This window comes from Xyrauchen texanus, chromosome 48, assembly GCF_025860055.1.
Source record: "Xyrauchen texanus isolate HMW12.3.18 chromosome 48, RBS_HiC_50CHRs, whole genome shotgun sequence".
Taxonomy (NCBI): domain Eukaryota; kingdom Metazoa; phylum Chordata; class Actinopteri; order Cypriniformes; family Catostomidae; genus Xyrauchen; species Xyrauchen texanus.
The window spans coordinates 5,583,662-5,603,371 of NC_068323.1; the positions used below are offsets into that span (position 1 = coordinate 5,583,662).

Genomic DNA, 19,710 nt, shown 5'->3' on the forward strand with positions numbered 1-19,710 from the left:
TCCATCTTTCAGTTTAACTCAAAGCCTTTATTGGGGGTAATCATCACTGAACCCTGAACTCACCTGCAGGTTTATCTCTCCATTCCGTGTGAGTGTTTGTCCAGAGGGAGGACATATGTTGTTGTTAGCAGATGTCTAGTTTGGGGCCGGTCCAAATTACAACTGCCACCTGTTTCTAGCCAATCAGGTGCCGTCTGAGAACTATAAGATGTGTTGCTGTTTTGTGGTATGAAGCACTACAGTTGTGGTTTCATCAGTGCAAACTTGGACCAGTGATTAGGTAAGTCACTTAAAATTCTCTGTTAATATGAACTAATAATGAACAATACTTTTTACAGCATTGAGTAATCTTAGTTATTATCAATTATAAGTTGCTATTGTTCATTGTTAGTTAACCCATTCTACTTTTCATGTTGCAAAATGCATCAGTATGTAGAAATGAACACAGTCCACTATTAAAAAATACTGTAAAAGTGTTGTTCATTTTTGCTAATGTTAAGTACTGTGTTAATGTATGCAATGTATGTATTCTCTGAAATGGTACTGTTAAATCTTGTTCTTGGTTTCCTTAAATACTTCTCTTAATTTAACACATTTTTAAGAGTTGTTTGAGAAGTCTTTAAACTCCTTAATGGCCATCTCGAATGCAAGCAAGATTCTTGCATTTCAGGATTTTACTTGATATTTTCCTACAATGTTGTTTTGGCAAGGTAATCAGGCAAACATTCAACATCTCAGACACACCCAGAGAAGGGTATCAGGTATTTAGTCTAATCCATCAGGGTCCAGCTAACCCTTATCCCTTAAACTTGTCTCTGCATGTGCTATGTTGATGTATAAGAGTGTGGAATCTGAAACATTTATTTCCAATTGTCAAGGAGAAATAAGATAAACCACAGAAACCTTAAAGTACAGGATAAATGCTAGATGGTGATGGGGGTAGTGCTGTCATGTCCGTGATGAACTGATGTAAAAGTGCAGCTTGATTTCAGAGGCAGTTTTGCAGGTTTGAAGTATGCAGAAATGATCGAGAGCTCCTTTCAAGTCTGGAACTAATTACTGCTGCATTTCTGAGTGTCGTAAACAAAATAATACAAATACTCTGAGCACAAAAAACCTCAAGCACCAAAAGGATCCCAACACCACATATCGTTGACACTTTTGAATTAGATTTAGCCATGACAAATCTTTGTCCCCATTTGCCAATTTTAAAAGCATTTAGACGATGTTTGGCCATTTAAAGAATTGAGAAGGTCTGATCTAACTCATTTACATACCTCTGGTGTCTAAGAAGGTTCTTCTACCTGTCGGTGGTTTCAAATGATCAAAGAAAAGCAATTGCTGACAGCCGAACAACATGATGTGACAAAAGTAGGCAAGGCCAGAAAATGCAGGAAATAACCAAAGAAATTGCAATTAGAAATGAGTTGCAACTTCATATTAACTCAAAACAATGTCCTGTATTTAATCTGGTACTTTGCACAAGAGCAATGTGAAATTGAGCTATAATTGAGCAATAATGAATGTTCAATACAGAGCTTATTCCATTCATATTACCATGCCTCTTCTGCCATTACATTCCCTTGCATCTGTATATAACAGAATAGTATTTGTATATTGTGCATACGTGTATATATGTATGTATATTGTCCTATTGTGTATTTCCATATATATTGTTTGTGCACTGGAAGCTTCTGTCACCAAGACAAATTCCTTGTATGTGTAAGCATACTTGTCAATAAAGCTCATTCTTAAGAAGTGAATGGTACTGAAGATGCATTTACCATCTCTTGTTCAACGATATATATGCATTGGCTTGTCCACAAATGTTGCTGCGTATTTCTAGGAGAGACTCTTAACTGTAAATTTCATGTATTTCTCAGGCAACATGAAGGTCGCTTCTTTCAACATTCAGAAATTTGGGAAAAGCAAACTCTCTGATCCAATCGTGCTGAAAACCCTGGTTAAGGTGAGGCCATGTCCACACCCACAGAAAGCCATAAGACAAAGTAAAATGACTAAAGAAGGCAATTCACACCTTGTATTTTGTATTTTGCACTTTTTTCAGATAGTGTCACGCTATGACATCGTTGTTATTCTTGAGGTGGTGGATTCCAGCGGAGATGCTGTGAATAAGTTTCTCGAAGAGCTCAATGGGTGAGTCAAGAAGGTGTTTTTTTTTCCGTTGAAAAACATTTAATTTTATAACAAAGTGGTGACTTATGCTTGACTCTTCTTTGGCAGGTGTAACAAATCAAATCATTACACCAAAGCAATCAGCACACGCCTGGGACGGGGAAATTACAAGGAACAATTTATGTTCCTTTACAGGTAGTTGCGTAGTCAACATGAAACCAAAGTTAACACTTTTTACTTTCTTAAAGCATGTTTTTGTGCACGTTATTCCACATCTTGTTATTCAGTCTTTCTATCTAAATAAATGTCTTTGTAATTGCTAATCAAAATCACCTCTGAAACGACTTCCCATTTCATGATCAATCAACTCTCAACTGATTAAATCAAGTCTCCCTTTTAAATGTTTGTCATTGAATATCCTGTTTCACTCTAAATTTGGTTACGTTTGATTTTGAACAGATAATAACACTTGAAAATCAAGCTTGTTTTGCATTTGACGAGCTCTATTGGTTTTTACTGAACTTTTATGGTCTGTATTTTAAATAAAAAGGGACAACCTGGTGGACTTGGTTGGGTCTTACCAATACGCAGACAAACAGCCTGGAGACGAGGACGCTTTCGCCAGGGAACCCTACGTTCTGAGGTTCAAATGTCATGGGACAGGTGCTGTGTAATATTCTGTTTTATCTCAATGTGTAACATAATGGGTGAAAACAGACTCTTTGGTTTATTATTGCAAAGCGAAGTGTATTTTTGAAAATTGTCGTCACTGCTGAAAAACCAGCATTGTTGGCCATCAAGGGCTGGACAGGGAAGAGAAATCGGCCCAGGATTTTACATAGCAACTGGCCCAAAATTTGTTGAGTGCGGGTCCTTTTCTGCATATCCCGGTGCCGTTTTGTGGCCCGTTCTGCATAACGCAGTGGCTCATTTTTAGCTTATCGTGGCACATTCGGGCCATTTCACGGCCGACACACTGGCCTGCTCGGTTCTCCCATTGGCCAGTCCGCCCCTGATCGGGCCCAAAGTGCGTCGGCCCACCGGGAACATGCTCGGTATGCCAGATTACCAGTCCAGCCCTGGCCACCAACATGGGATGCTGGTGCTGGAGTTTCCTGAGACTTGGTCAACCAACTTTGCCGGCTATATTTTGCGGGTGAACAGCATGGTTGTTCCACCAGCTAGAAAAGCATCAAACCAGCCTGGGAATTTATGATGTACATGTGCACTAATGCATTCGCCCAAATTCTGTACTCTCTTGCTGCTAACCATCAAACTAGGCTATAAAATGTATATTGTAATGGCTGAAGCGTAAATCCCAGGATTGACTCATGCCATGTAATATGAGGGTGTGTGTTTGGGCCGACATTTAAGGATTAACTCTATTGTTCTGTGTCTTGACAGTTATGAAGGATTTGGTGCTCATACCTGTCCACACAAAGCCTGAGGATTCAGTAAAGGAACTGGATGAACTGTACGACGTATTTGAAGATGTGAAGAAGAAATGGAAGACTGATGTAAGGATAATTAGGGCGGCAATATGATATATCGTTCCAATTATATTGTGATTCTTTGGTGTAGTGTCATTGAAAACTGTGATATATTATGAGCTTTACTCACCGGTTTCATCATCATTGAACTTAGGGTGCTTTCCACAAGAAGCACTGGTCTTTCTACTTCTTTATTGACATAGTAGTAGTAATATAGGCCTGTTTTAAAATAGCACATTTGATTTTTTTTAATGAAAACGGTACACTCACAGTCTACAATGTGTAAAGCTGTAGTCTACTAGATCACATCTAATTTTTACACAACTCATGTTTTCTGTAGTTTTGTGAACTGAAATTTCTTGGAAAGGTATGTTTTCCAATGTTTTGTCAGCGGAACAATCCAAAACACATTGACGGGGCTTAAAGCCCAACCCTCACAGTATTTTGTCATTCTCGTCAAAAATGTATAATGGCACTACTGTCCTGAAAACGTAAGGGAATGCGAACATCCCGAGTGGATATATCCCCCCAAAAAATGGTAATTTGTCTGCACTAGCACCTTTTTTAACCTTAGAGGTTACCAAAGCGCTTTACACTGTGTCATATTCACACACCAATGATGGCAGAGCTGCTATGTAAGGTGCTAGCCTGCCATTGGGAGCAACTTGGGGTTCAGTGTCTTGCCCAAGGACACTTCGGCATGTGGAGTCATGTGGGCCGGGAATCAACCGCCAACCCTGCGATTAGCAGCCGACCCGCTCTACCACCTGAGCCACAGTCACCCCTAAAAAACTCATTTCAAATCACAAACACGTGGGATTTATGCCTTTAAGTAATCTGCCTACCAGACTTATGTTTTCTTTACAAATGTCACCTGCTCTTCACAGAACATCATGATTTTGGGGGACTTCAATGCGGATGGCAGTTACGTGTCTAAAAAGGAAATGCAGACAATCCGCATCCGGAGTGACAAAAACTTCCACTGGCTGATCGATGATGATGAGGACACAACGGCCAGCATCAAAAACGATAATACTTATGACCGGTAAATTAATATTACAGAAACCCACCATCACTGAAACATTAAGACCCATTAATGATTTCTGGCCAAATGAAAGTTACAGTCTTAATAGTATAATGTTCAAAACAGGATTGTGGTGTACGGAGACGATATGCGGAACGCTGTTGTTCCAGATTCTGCAAAACCGTTCAACTTCCAGAAGGCCTACAAAATAAAAGTGGAGGATGTAAACACAAGCACATTTCTATCTTGAAGCATGGAGACATGTGCTGTTCTTATACATAGTTTACAGAATATTATTTTTGGGGGGGAAGGACTGGCTCAGTGTATTAGTAAAGCACAAATTTGTCTTCACGCAGGCGCTGAAAGTGAGTGATCACTACCCAGTAGAGGTGGAACTCAAGAAACAGCCAAAACGCAAACGTAAATAGACACGTAAGTAGCAGCAAATCGACATACTGAAATCACAAAATGGAAGCTAAACAAACAATACCACAATGTATTTCTGTTTAGGTTAAAGATGCTGGACGTGTGCAGTGTGACATCGACTCCAAAGACAATTTGGAGAGCCAAACACACAGTGGCCGCATTAAGCATTTTAATCGCATTAAATATAAATTATTACAAATTATGCATTGACTTTTAACCAACTGCTTCCTCACAGGTGTAGTTCATCACATTAACTATGGAAACGTTTCAGAACATTTTACAAACATAAAAGTATCAATATTGTTTCTTCTACTTTTGTACAGTTTTATCATTTCAATCATATTTTTGTTCGTTGTAATATGCGCAAAGACAATTTTACATGTGACTTGTATAACATGCCCCGATACTTTCTGGGGCTACTGTAGATGGAAATATTGGAGAAGATTTCTGTGATTCAACTGTTTATTTACATGAGACAGAATATTGAAACTTGATGTTTGTACATTTCATCTATTTTTGCTATGAACTTAAAATGTCATAAGAATGTTTTATGTGTCAAGACATTAAAAGATCTGAAATTGAACTCTACAGTCATGGAATATTTTATTAGTGAACATTCGCTTTACAATAGTGATATGAAGTAAAAAATAAAGGTCATTTGACGTTGCTTCTAAAGGCCTACATGACGATCAGATGGTGGTTTGATCGGATGGTGTTCCCAAGCATGTTCAAAAACATGAATTTATTTCTTCCCAGACTTCTTGATTCCACCTCCAGCTATGGAAAAAACACACAAGAGAGAAACCGTTATTGATTAAAGAAACCATTAAAACTAATTTAGCCTCCAAAGCTAATTTTACTATATACAGAATGTTTTCCACATTTAGGATTAATAATGCCAGGATAATTGTGACTTACTTAAAGGTCCTTTTCCAGCAGCTTTAGCTTTCAGTTGTTCCATAGCTTTCTGATCCTCTTTTTGTTTCTGTTTGAATGCCATTTCATCCTGTAGATTATGGGATGGAAATAAAAGACAGGGATTGGGTAGATGCATTTAAAGAGATAAAAAATACCAATTCGAAGTCTGGACACACTTGACAATTTCTCATGATCTTTTCTCATTTATGATTGTCCTCCTGTGTGAACCCCATTATTCCAATCAGTTAGAAAGATGTAGCAATGTAAGTTATAACAGTCTCAATATCTGTGCCAAATTTGGTGGGCATAGCTTGAAAGCTGTAGGTGTTACTATTTGGTCATGCTTTGTCAAGCCAACATAATAGTTAGGTATGTCCAAACTTGTGATCAGTTTATGCACTTTAGTCCATTTTAAATCTAAGGTAGTTTTTTCCATCCACAAACCCATAATCGCAGTGTTTATATACGGAGGTGGGTAGTAACGTGCTGCATTTACTCTGTTGCCTGGGTAGCTCAGCGAGTATTGGCGCTGACGACCACCCCTGAAGTCGGGATTTCGAATCTAGGATGTGCTGAGTGACTGCAACCAAATTGGCCCGGTTGCTAGGAAGGGTAGAGTCACATGGGGTAACCTCCTCGTGGTGGTGATTAGTGGTTCTCTCAATGGGACGTGTGGTGAGTTGTGTGTGGATCGTGGAGAGTAGCATGAGCCTCCACATGCTGTGAGTCTCCGCAGTGTCATGCACGAGTCACGCGATTGACGGTCTCAGAAGCGGAGGCAACTGAGACTTGTCGTCCTCCACCACCCCAATTAAGGCGAGTAACCGCACCACCACGAGGATCTAGTAAGTAGTGGGAATCGGGCATTCCAAATTGGGAGAAAAATGGGATAAATTAAAAAGTGGGTGCTTTTTAACTCGCACTCAAGTAAATTTATAATTAAGAAAATGTACTTTTACATATGTCAGCATAAAAGTAATCCATAAGACTCCAGTGGTTAAATATATAAGGTAATAATAATAATACTTTAATGCATAATATAGCAGAGTTAACGTCCATTATGTCATTTGTGAAATTTACATGCTAATCACTACTTCACTACTCTTTAAACTGGATACTTTCTTACTCGAGTAATTATTTACATTAGTACTTTTACTTCTACTGGAGTAATTTGTTTTTAAGTAATTGTACTTTTACTTGAGTACAACTTTTGTCTACTCTACCCACCTCTGATTATTTATAAACACTTAAATGGGAAACTAGCCCTAGAATTGAACTTACATCGTCCATATCCTTCGATTGCTTCTTGGGAGCTTTGAGGGGTTTCTTTTTGCCTCCTGCATTGAAGAACAAACAATTAAGTATGTCGGTTCTATTGTAACAACAAAAATAAACATTATGAATAATAAATTACTATATTTCATTATTCTACATTACAACATATAGTGAATATGCATTTTAATTAAATGGATAGATGGCTTTTTAAAATATGAGGATAAATACACAGTAATATATCATTTAAGAATAATGCACAATGTAATTAATAAATTGAGTAAATGCATGAAGATGAAACCAGCGAGAACAAAATTAATTTAGTGGCTTTTAAAACTTAAATGAATAAATGTTTATCTTAAATGTGTGTTAACACGGGTATTGCTTAATTTCAAAGATTATCTTGACAATATGTCGAGCACCGAACTGATCGGAAAAATCGAGGTTTCATTTCGTACGAAATACAACGTAATGAAACCGACGTTTATAATGTTTTAATTTAATTAAATTTTACCTTCTCTTCCAGACATGATGCTCAGATTGTTCAGCGGATGCTTTCCCACGCCTTTAAGACCCCACCGTTTACCCGGATGTAGTATTACAGTAATTTGCCTGATGTGGAGTTCGGTTCATTTGAGAGAATCGGTTCGTTTAGTGAATCGGTTCGTTCAAACAGAGTGTTATGTTTTAACTTGGAATGTGGCAGACAGAATTATTATTAGTTCACGTAGAACTCACAGTTTCAAACGATGTTCTTACATTCTATAGTGAAACGCTTTGTGGATCAGTTCAAACGAATCATTTAAAAAAGAATCAGTTCAATAGAATGATTCATTTGCGAATAGGACAAGAGTTTGTGCCTGAGTGAAAAGCATTCATGCCGCACCGTGACATTTCAAGACATTTGACGGAAATGTTACTTTATTGCGCAGTCTGTAAACATGGAAAATTACTGATTTGAACAGAAACGCGACAGGACGGAGAATCACTGGTATGTGTTTGGTTTGATTCCTGAAATGCATTGATATAACACGTCGTGAGCATTATTTACCAACATGATTCATTCACCGGCTCGAAAATTACTTTCATTTATGTATAATCATTCAAATCATGTAAGACTTGCTGTGTAATTAACCTGTAAAAAACCAACATGGTCAACATTATCTCTATTATTAGTGTGTGCTGTGTTTTATAATACTGACCCCTTCAAAAAAAAAAACATAGAAAATGTTATTGTTGAACCCAAACAACTTTTATATACCATCTAGTATATTTTCTATATCTTGTAGTTTTTCTGTAAATGTGTGTAGTATGTATTTTAACCTTGATATAATTAAGAACAGGGGCGTAGATTTCAGGGGGGGGTGGGTGGGAGGTAACCCCCCAATCATGGGCCCCTGTGTAACCGGTCCTACTCGCCCCGCGTAACAAGGAGGCTAAAGGCTACAGCCTCTAGCATCAGTCACTAGTGCACCTCTTGAGGTCAGGAGAGTGAGGTTTACACTGCACAGCTATCTATCAGCTTGCTCCCGTTACACTCACCCCCCTAAACCTCACTCCCATCCGGGTCACGGCACCAATGTAACCGGTTCTACTAGCCCCGCTCCGAACGGGACTCGATCCGACATCTCCGGCATGGGAGGTGGGTGCGCTAACAAGGAGGCTAAAGGCTACAGCCTCTAGCATCAGTCGCTAGTGCACCTCTTGAGGTCAGGAGAGTGAGGTTTTACACACTGCACAGCTATCTATCAGCTGGCTCCCGTTACACCTGCAGGATTTCATCTGAGGGTATGCACAGAAATACAAACTTATATATAGGGGAATCAGGGGCATTCGGGAGAATCTTTTGCAAAAAACACCAGCAGTGTTCAATTCTGGTGACTTTGAGAAAGCTTTTTTTTCTCGAGTATGAGTAGCGTTCATGTAACTATTGGCTAAAGCATTTCTTCTAGTAACAGCTCAGAACAGACGTGTTCTCATGCTAAAAAAGCAAAACGCACCACAACGAATAGAGCAGAACACAGGTGACTCGAGATGCACTTTTATCAATTGAAGATTATCCTATTGGCTTGACACAGTGTCTAAAAATGCAGTGCTCACGCGAGAGATGCTAAAAACACAGTGAAATGTGACGCAGTTGTCAAAAGATATCCATCTAGCGAATGTTTACATGGGAAACGATTAAAAAACTGTGAGCGGTTTGGCCAATTCACTGAAACGAACTGACTCAAAATAATTATTAATTCGCAAATTGGTCATCACTAGTTGTGACGGGACACGCTTTAGGACTGATGACTCATGGTACGCCCTGTGCGTACGGCTATACAGCTGCAGTCGCCACTGCCCCCAATAATCAAAACAAGCAAGTAAACCCCCCCCCCCCCCCCCTTGATCAATGGAAACATGTAAATACTTCAAACTGTGAACCCCCCTCAATGTTCAAGCCAAATCTACATCCTTTGACTCTTAGGCAGAATCTTAGAATCTTAACTGACTGCCGCAGTCCCCGTTCACTTAAAGTAAATCGGGACTGGGGCTGCCAATCCCACAAAGCCCATGTATTTATTTTGGAACTCTTGCAGATTTGACGTGTGGCAGCTCGACATATGAAGGTCTTCAATGAAGTTCAGAGGGAACACTGTATTTCCAAGCAGCTATGCCACATGTCTCTACCGGCACCAGGTGTCTGGCCCGGTCCAGTGGAACCTCCACAGAACTTACTGCACCCAGCAGCAGAGACCGAAAGATAAGCAGAGTAAAATGACTGCTGTTAAAGAGCGTACAGCAACTGCGTTAACATATGCTGGAGAACTGGGGCGACAGTGGGGACGGAACTCTGTCAGAACCGCAACAGCGACCGTCAACTACTGGTGGGGGAAGTATGAGGAGTTTGTTGGGCTTAATGAAGTCCGAGATGCTCAGTCCCAGGTCACTGAGGTATGTACGGTAAATTACCAACAAAATATGTGCCTTTCGCTTGTGTATACTTCATATCTCAGTATTATCTGAATTATGTTTCGCTGTTAGGGGGAGAAGGCCTTCATGATCGCCAGAGGAATCGTAAGAGAAGCTCACGGCAGTCTAGAAGCTCTGCAGGTTCGTCTGAAGGAAGTAAGGGACCGTCTTGACCGCGTGTCACGAGAGGAGGCACATTACCTGGAGTTAGCCACTCAGGAACACAAGCTACTACAGGTGAGGTGGTACCCAAATTTGGTAGAGATCCAAAGAACACTGTAAGAGGAGTTGGAAAAAGAAGATTATCAATGAACTTAAAAATGGGGGATAGTATTGCTGGCCATGGGAAAACTGGTTCCATTGTACTCCGCATCGACCAATGAATCGTGACAATAAGCCGAATTGAAATTCGAGTGAGTTTATAGTCCTACATTCACGATTGACTTCTCAACCCACTGTCACATTAATCTGTTTTTGTTCACAGGAAGAAAGACGTCTCAGAACGGCATATGAGAACGCAGAAGAAGCAGAGCGAGAGAAGTTTTCCCTCTTTTCCGCTGCTGTTCGCGAGAGCCACGAAAAAGAGAGGACCAGGGCAGAGCGCACCAAGAACTGGTCCATCATCGGGTCTGTGCTGGGCACTGTTATCGGTGTGATGGGCTCCACTTACGTTAACAGGGTGCGTTTGCAGGAACTCAAAAGCTTGTTGCTGGAGGCCCAGAAGGGACCAGTGAGTCTTCAAGAAGCTATCAAGATCCAAGCCAGCATGCACAAAACCCAACAAGATGAACTCGGCAACCTCATCGATTCACTCAGGGCGGCTGTTAAAGGCGGTGTAGAAGATGTTAAAGTGGTCAAGCCAGCAATCGCTCCACCACGGACGCCAGCTCCTGTTGTAGTCCCACCTTCTACGTCCAGTGCGTCAGAAGAAGCAATCAAAGAGATTCTACAACACAGCCAAAGAGCTCAAGGGCTCATCGAAGACCTTAAACCACAGCTGGAGCACCTGGAGGAGAATGTAGGGAAAGTCGAGACTGAGCTTCAAGCTGTGAAGACGTCCCTGCAGTCTCGTCCTGTGGAGAAACCAGTCATTCAAACCCGAGACACGAAGCTCTTAGTGTGTGATACTGAGACAGTCATCCAAGGCCTTGGTGAAACAGAGAAAAGACTTGAGGCGCAGATTAACAAGACAAGTCTATACAATACAGTCCTGACATGTGCTGCATTTGCAGTGACCGTGCCAGTTTTGTTTGTAATGTTGAGAGGAACTTGAAAAATAATAATAAAGTTTGCACTTTCAGGGGCCATTTAATAGACTAGAGAATCTGAAATAGAAAATGGTATAACTTGTACAAATGTTGTTCAAGATTATGCAAACACTGTCATAAAAGATTAATTAAAATTGTCTCTACCAAGTATAATTGTTTTAATATATATTTTTTTATGTTTAATTCTTAGTGAAGAACACTAAAATATAATAGATCTTCAACATTTGTGTCGGAAATTGGCCCCACCTAGTGGTAACGTTGTAGACATCTAAATAGACGTCATATATCAAATGAAAGCTCTTATTCTCAGGAAGATGTCTGTACAATTCAATTGTTTGCATAATACCACAGTTTGAATTATTTTAATAAATATCACAAAGTGAAATTTTATTGCGTTAAGGCATAAAATGCAAACGGTTATCTTCTGTGCTGACACTGACCTGTAAAGCCCAAGTAGCCTCAAACTTTAGGTCAAATCTTACCTTGGGTTGTTTGCTTTAAAATTAGTTAAAGAACTTACTTGTTTACTTGTTTGTTAGCTTGCTTGGGTGAATAATTCAATGTTTAGTCAAAAAAATATTACAACAAAATGTGAATTCTAGTAGAAGACGTATGAGAACCAAATCATCAGCAAAATAGGTTCTCCTCTATAGTAGATGAAATGTTACACATTGTAAAGCCCATTGATTCTGGTTTCCAATGACACCTAGATTGGGCTTCTAGAAAACTCAGAAGCCAAGATATTCAACAAAACAGTGTGGAAGCTCTCAACAAAGAATTTTTGGCTATTGGTGAGCGCTAAAATTCGTTAGAGCACCACCTACATTTCAGATCAGTATAATGTGATGGAAGGTGTTAGGGGAAAAAAAAATTCTAGTACTTCCTGCCATCCAGTGGAATAAAATAAGAGTTTTTGCTTGAAAATTGAGGACTCGGAACTGAAATGGCTTTTAAACTTTAGGCATTAAAGAATTATATGTATTTTCTTTTTAAAAATCATATAAAATTGTAAACAAATACAATGCTATTTATTAATTATTTCAATCAGTTCTTAAAATGTACAATCCTAAATTTACTGGCCCATTTCAAAAGCAGAACCAATGGCTGTTCAGTTCATAGTGATATACAGTGTTGGGTAAGTTACACTAAAAAAGTTATAAATTACTAACTACTAATTACATCTTCTACAGTGTAGTTAGATTACTGTATCAATTACTCTGTCTGAAAAGTAATTGCTTTACATATTACTAATTACTTCCTACAACCCTTATCAATCTTGACCAGATGAAAAGTATTTCCAAGTATAGACTTGAAAATGTTCATTAAATTCTCTCAAATAAATAATATAAAATCCAATAAATTATTAATGAACTGGCAAAAGAATTTAACAGGGCAGGAGTTCAATTAGAAAACATACATTCTGACATTAGATGTTAAATTTCGGTTTTAAATTCACTATTGTTTTATATAGAATTATTCTATTGTCTATACAGTATTTAACACAATTACGTCAGAGGTAACTGTAATTAAATTACTGAAAAATTAAGAGTAAACCCGTACTTCACTTTTTTCAATGAAAAAGTAATTTAATTACAGTAATGCATTACAATCAACACGGTTGGCTGTTGGAACAATCATAGCGCTCAGACTTTCGCACTCATTACATATTCATTATGTTTCGCGCTCTTTGAGGTCACGTGGGACATTTCGCGCGGACATTTCCAGGGTAAACAGTGTACACGCGAGCTGCTGTTCAGTTCTGACATAAAACAATGGCGGTAAGTTAATTTTTGTACAACTTATAGTAAACAAACATAGTACAGAAGTGAATGTGTGTTTACATTTTTGCAAACGTGTTCTGTTTTGTGTAAAAGGAGGCCAAGTTATGTTGAACTTTGTATATGTATATTTAACTATGTTCCACAAATGCATTTCCACGAATAACGCGATTATGTGTCAAATTGCAAATGTTTTACAACATATGTCACTTACAAACCATTTAATGATTGAATGAAATACTACCAAACCATCTATATATGGCAGGACTTTGGTTTTGTTTGTTTAAAATCAATTGCCAAAAGTTTTTGCAATGGCATGTGTCATATTTTTTAATGTTTTATTTCAGTTGTGTTCATAAAAGTCTTTGTTTAACAGTTGCACAGCATGTTAGTAAAGCTATTTGATGTAAACCAGCACAGATTAAAATAATAATAATAATAATTGAATACAGAATTAGCTTTTGTATTAATTCATCACTCTAATTTAGATGCGTTTGGCCAAATACTGTATTTTATGGACAGTTTACATTGACATCAGGGAACATACTGGGTATTTCCTCTTCTCTGACAACACTATATTTGTTGGACTGGGACGATGCAAATAAATATTGTTACATAGACTTGTTAAATAGCATGTGCTTAGATAGAGATTACTGTATTGTACTGTAACTATACTGATAATATATAATACATTCATGGTATATTTTGTATCATAACAAAGTATGCGATATTTACAATCTGTAATATACAAAGAAATCTCAATATAGTCAAGTGTACTAGAGGTAACTTATGTGATGTGCCCTGACAATTAAGATAACAAAGTTTCTCTCTTTGTCTTCAAACAGGATTCATCAGAATCGTTTCACATGGCCACTAGCCCCAGTCACGTCTCCCGGCGGGGCGACCTGACCTCCAGCCCTGGCTGAGATTTGCCCCCATTTGAGGACGAGTCTGAGGGGCTTCTGGGAGAGAACGTTCCTAAAGAAGTGGAGGATGGAGATGGAGAGGAGCTGATAGGAGATGGGATGGAGAGGTAAAAGAGAACTTGTCTTTAGGATGTGTAAATTAGAAGTCTTCAAACTTTTTGTTGACATGATATGGGTGAATTTCACCAAAGTGAAAGCGTTTATTAACCAGTTCATCGTTAAAAAATGTTGCTTTTATCATTACAGGGACTACCATGCCATACCTGAACTGGACCGTTATGAAGACGAGGGCCTGGATGAGGATGAAGATCTCAGTGAGCTCTCTCCTGGCACTCGCGCGGCCGCCGAAGAGGCCATGAGATGGCGAGACCGAGAACAAGGCCTGGGACGCATCGGACGTGGACTCCTCTACGGTGAGCGTTGGAGTCATTGTAAAAATCATGCTTCATTCCAGTATTTCTGCACTGTTATTTACCCCGTTTACGTTTCTGCGATGGACAGACAGTGAAGACGAGGATGATGAACGCCCCACGAAGAGGCGTCGGCGTCTGGCGGAGATGGCAGCTGAAGGCGTCATGGCGGATGGCGAGGATGAAGAGATGATCGAAAGTATCGAGAACCTGGAGGACATGAAGGGTCACACGGTCAGAGAGTGGGTTTCCATGGCGGCACCTCGACTGGAGATCTACCACCGCTTCAAGAACTTCCTGCAGACACACGTGGACGAGCACGGACACAACGTCTTCAAAGAGCGCATCAGCGACATGTGCAAAGGTGCGTGAGGGACGGATGTAGATGGTCATAATGCGAAAATTTTGTGAGTTTTGTGGTTTTGTTAATATTTTAGAAAACAAGGAGAGTTTGTTGGTTAACTATGAGGAGTTGGCGTCCAGGGAGCATGTGTTGGCCTATTTCCTACCAGAGGCACCTGCGGAAATGTTGAAGATCTTTGAAGAAGCTGCGAAGGAAGTCGTGCTGACCATGTACCCCAAATACGACCGTATTGCAAATGAAATTCATGTTTGCATCGGTAACCTGCCATTGGTGGAGGAACTTAGATCATTTCATAGACATCAGTATCTGTATTAATATCGTTCATTCATAAAGAAAATGGCATTTCAACAAATATAAAAAATTAAAGTTTTTGGTCTGAATTATGAGTGATGATATTCATATTCTGATGTTATTTAGGCTAGTAGTAGAGCTGGAACAGTCTAAATAGAAATGTCTACAGACCTAAATTTCAAATGCTATAATAATTACTGTGGAGAGGGGCTATTATTATATTCCAGTTGTTATTAATAGTAGTTGTTGTAGTAGTTCATTTAAAATCAAGCTTTGTGTTCTCTTCTTGACTTATCATAGATATATCCCAGTCAAGAGCCGAGAGACCCAGACAGCCACTTCTGAAGGTTTTCCCTCGGACCCTCATAGGCGATCGAAGACGGGGCTTCATGAAAGAGTGGTACAGTACCCATAAATGGCTGGAATATTCTCAAAGTAAAGATGCTGCCTTCTGCTATGCCTGCCGGCACTTCAGTCTCCCTTCTTCACGTGATTCAGCATTTAAATCTGAAGGATTCAGGCACTGGAAGAAAGCAACCTTTAGCGATGGAGGATTTGCTAGCCATGCACAATCAGAATCGCATACCAATGCTATGTTAGCCTGGAAAGACTATGAAAAATGGGCAGAAAGCAAATGTTCTCTCTCTGCCTCTTTAAGTGCAGAATATGAAAAATGAGTAAAGGAAAATAGAGAGTACATTAAAACAATTGCAGAAACCCTGCTTCTCACAGCAACGCAAAATATAGCCCAGAGAGCAAATAATGAAACCGAGGGTGAGAACAAAGGGAATTTTCTCTCTATTATGGAGTTACTTGCCAAGCATGATAACATAGTCAAGAAGAAAATGACTAGTCGAAGAAATGCAACATACCTTGGCCACAGAACACAAAATGAAATGATTGATTGCCTGGCTGAAATGGTGCGAACCTCCATAATGAGTGAAGTTACTCAAAGTGAGGCCTTCAGCATTATGGTTGATGAGACCAAAGACACCAGTAAGATGGAGCAGATGTCCTTTGTAATACGATATTATTATAATGGCTCTATATTAGAAAGTTTTCTTTCATTTGAAGCTGCAGAACGCCTGGACGCTGCAGCACTTTCTCAGAAAATCATACAGATAATGCAGATGTATGGCCTTGACTACAGAAACAATTTAGTAGGGCAAGCCTATGATGGGGCCTCCGTCATGAGCGGCAAAAACACAGGTGTGCAGGCACGCATTAAATCAGAGGCCCCATTAGCCTTCTACATACACTGTAATGCACACTGCTTAAATTTGGTATTGGTTGACAGTGTGAAATGCCTTCCTGAAACCAGCTGTTTCTTTGCTCTGTTGCAGAAACTGTATGTTTTTATGTCAGGATCCTTCGTACACCAAAGGTGGATAGAGGTGCAGAAAGACATGTATCAAGGGGTGACTAGAGAATTACAAAGGTTGATAGATGCACGGTGGGCATGTAGGCATAATGCATGCCAAACAGTACAGGATAGACTGCCAGCCATCATACATCTACTCAAACAAATCTCTGAAGACAAAAATGCTGACAGAGCTGTTGAAGCAAGAGGTCTTTTAGCACAAATAGATCTCAAGTTCATTTGCCTCCTTACTACACTCACCAACATTTTTGGTGAGATCAAGCATCTGTCTGACATTTTACAGTCCTCACAGCTGAATTTGGGCATAGCTGTTACCCTTGTTGATTCGCTTGTTGACACATTGAATGGATATCGAGAGGACTCTGTCTTTAATGACATTTGGGACAACACGATGACTCTCGCCGAACAATGCGGTGTCAATGTTGTATCTTCAGGACGTCAGGTCACACCAAGCTCTAGGCTCGAAGGGTATTACATTTCCACACCAATAGCTCAGAGACCGGTCAGCACAGATAAGGAGTCATTTAGGACGGGCTCCTTCGTTCCAATCGTTGATGTACTTCTCTCTGAGATTAAGAGAAGGTTTTCCAAAGAGAGCTGTGTCATAATGGAAGGGATACAGGCCTTGAATCCTGGAAGTCCCACGTTTTGTGAGAAAAATGTATTGTTTCCATTTGCCTCACAATACAACTGTAGCACCGAGGATCTAGTATATGAAATTCCTCTACTTAAAAGAGTTCTTGAAAGGAAGCAACCCAGCGGTGAGGAGGTGCCATCCAATTTAGTAGACCTCACAGTCTTCCTTGAGCCGTATGGGGAGGTTTTCCATGAGATGTTTAAACTTTGCAAAATTGCACTTGCATTACCGGTGAGCACTGCGGCATGCGAGCGCAGTCTTTCTGTGCTAAAGTTGATCAAGACGGTCTTGAGAAATACAACGAGTGACGAACGATTGAGCAATTTGGGGGTGTTAAGTATAGAGTCAAGAAGGGCAAGGGCCATAAATCTTGATGATTTTGTGGATGTGTTTGCAAAAAGACACGGCAATAGGAGAATAAAGCTGTATTGATAAGATTGTGGCCTAATAAAACAGAGATATGAATTGGTTGTGAGTAGGCTCACTGAACCCTCAACATGTGGTGTTGTACCCCATTGAACCCTCAACATGTGGTGTTGTACCCCATTGAAACCTGAACTGAATGCAAAAATTCAATATTTTGTAAGTTGGAAAATCAACAGATTTTGGAGAATGACCCATTTGCAGTTTGGGTCAGTTCCTCACATAAATCTGTCGTGTGACTTTAGAAAACATGGAACACAGCGCATGAGTCATATGAACTACTGTTTACTACTGTTATTCACTTTTGTTGGAAAGTGAAGTGGATTTTAAGGGAGCACACTACAAGCGCACATCAATTTCATCATGAATGAACAAAGAATTGTTACTGTGAGAACGTGTAGTTAAAGATGTACATTGAGATATGTTGTACTTGTAATAAGTGGTTTTATAAAAATAAATTAACTATGGTCAAAATAATTTTATTTAAAATTAACCAAAAAAAATGTAATGACATCTTGACCACAGTCCTTGAAAACAAATAAAAATGTGCTTAAAGTCGTTGAATTTAACTTTGAAGCATCTGTATGAACCCTGTTATTGGCAACTTAGTCATGTGACATGTTGTTTTTCAACCTTCTCCGGTCTCTTGAATGCAGAAGTACTCCACATTAAATTAAATGGTGGTTGTAAAAAAAGATAAAATGTGATTTCTGTTTTTGTACTGTTCTTGTTTTGTGCAATAAAATAAAGCTACGTATAGGAATGTTTGATTTAAATTATTAAATCTACCCAATCTACACTGCAAGTGAAGTTTCAACTTAAACAAGTGTAAAAGCAACTTTTTGTATTTTTTTCCCACCGCAAGATTTACAGGAAAACATGAAGCAAAAAAATTTAGTTAAACATGCGATTCCAGGCGTTTCCATCCACAGAACTGCCGCTCACTGGATGTTTTTTTGTTTTTGGCAACATTTGGAGTAAATTCTAGAGACTTGTGAAATACTCAAACCAACAATCATCCCATGGTCCAAATGACTGAGGTCACATTTTTCCCCATTCTGATGGTTGACGGGAACATTAACTGAAGCTCCTGACCTGTATCTGCATGATTTTATGCACTGCGCTGCTGCCACACGATTGGCAGGTGTACCTATTAAAGTGGTCACTGAGTGTTTATATATAATTACTGGTATGGTTATGTTTGCTTGACAAGAAACACCAGTACTGGTCTACTTATAATGTTTTGAGCAGTTTAGGGGTCCTGATGAATCGAGAGCCCTGTGCAACTTGCGTAGATTACCGGCACTGTATCTGGGTGTGCTATTGTAACCAGTCATGCTCGATCCGCTCCGAACAGGATTTTGAACTGGCGTGGGAGGTGGGCGTGCTAACAAGCATGCTTAAGGCTACAGCCTGTAGCTTCAGTCGCTAGTGCACCTCTTGAGGCCAGGGGAGTGAGGTTTACACATACCGCACAGCTATAATATATATGCTAACTTCTGTTCCATTCACCCCCCCTAAACCACACTCCCATCCGGGTCACGGCACCACTGTAACCAGTTCTGCTCGACCCGTTTCGAACCGGCATGGAAGGCGGGTGTGCTAACAAGCATGCTAAAGTCTACAGCCTGTAGCGTCAGTCACTAGTGCCACTCCCATCTGGGTCACGGCACCACTCTAGAGGCCAGTTGAGTGAGTACTTGCTGGCTATCATTACACTATCTGGGATTGGGAAGCAAAACGACTTTGGAAAACATGGGTTGTAATTAGACGTGATTTTGAATGTTAAGATGGTACAACCAATTGAGCGTTTATCCCGCACAGCCTCGTTCTCAATCGTGAAAAATTATACGTGGTGTCGACCCGGGTTCGACGGGTTTTGGGATGGATAGGTTCAGTTTTTCAAGTAGGACTTCGGGGACGGGTTCGGGTTTGTACTTAATGATTAAAAAATAAACGGGCTTACCGAACTTGTTTCGCGCACGCGCTCTCACTCAGACACGTGTGAACG

The 19,710-nt window shown here is 39.8% G+C and overlaps 3 protein-coding genes across 4 annotated transcripts; all 3 read left to right on the plus strand.

Moving 5' to 3' along the window:
* Window positions 1–212: 212 nt before the first annotated feature.
* Window positions 213–5,810, plus strand: LOC127639735 (deoxyribonuclease gamma-like). The gene is made up of 10 exons (XM_052121919.1): window positions 213–280; window positions 1,884–1,969; window positions 2,069–2,157; window positions 2,245–2,331; window positions 2,687–2,799; window positions 3,541–3,653; window positions 4,514–4,671; window positions 4,777–4,873; window positions 5,007–5,082; window positions 5,161–5,810. The coding sequence occupies exons 2-9, from the start codon at window positions 1,889–1,891 to the stop codon at window positions 5,076–5,078; spliced, it is 810 nt and encodes a 269-aa protein (XP_051977879.1). The 5' UTR covers window positions 213–280; window positions 1,884–1,888; the 3' UTR covers window positions 5,079–5,082; window positions 5,161–5,810.
* A 2,320-nt stretch (window positions 5,811–8,130) lies between these two features.
* Window positions 8,131–11,831, plus strand: LOC127639954 (mitochondrial potassium channel-like). Its single transcript, XM_052122305.1, has 4 exons — window positions 8,131–8,257; window positions 9,849–10,203; window positions 10,294–10,458; window positions 10,706–11,831. The coding sequence occupies exons 2-4, from the start codon at window positions 9,886–9,888 to the stop codon at window positions 11,492–11,494; spliced, it is 1,272 nt and encodes a 423-aa protein (XP_051978265.1). The 5' UTR covers window positions 8,131–8,257; window positions 9,849–9,885; the 3' UTR covers window positions 11,495–11,831.
* Window positions 11,832–13,208: 1,377 nt separating this feature from the next.
* LOC127639964 (DNA replication licensing factor mcm2-like) lies at window positions 13,209–18,376 on the plus strand. 2 transcript variants are annotated; one of them, XM_052122322.1, is made up of 5 exons: window positions 13,209–13,267; window positions 14,113–14,300; window positions 14,440–14,606; window positions 14,695–14,967; window positions 15,559–18,376. In XM_052122322.1, the coding sequence occupies exons 2-5, from the start codon at window positions 14,293–14,295 to the stop codon at window positions 15,933–15,935; spliced, it is 825 nt and encodes a 274-aa protein (XP_051978282.1). In that variant the 5' UTR covers window positions 13,209–13,267; window positions 14,113–14,292; the 3' UTR covers window positions 15,936–18,376. The 2 variants fall into 2 exon arrangements, with proteins under 2 accessions (XP_051978282.1, XP_051978283.1); XM_052122323.1 differs by having other exon boundaries at window positions 14,478–14,606.
* The last annotated feature ends 1,334 nt before the right edge of the window (window positions 18,377–19,710 follow it).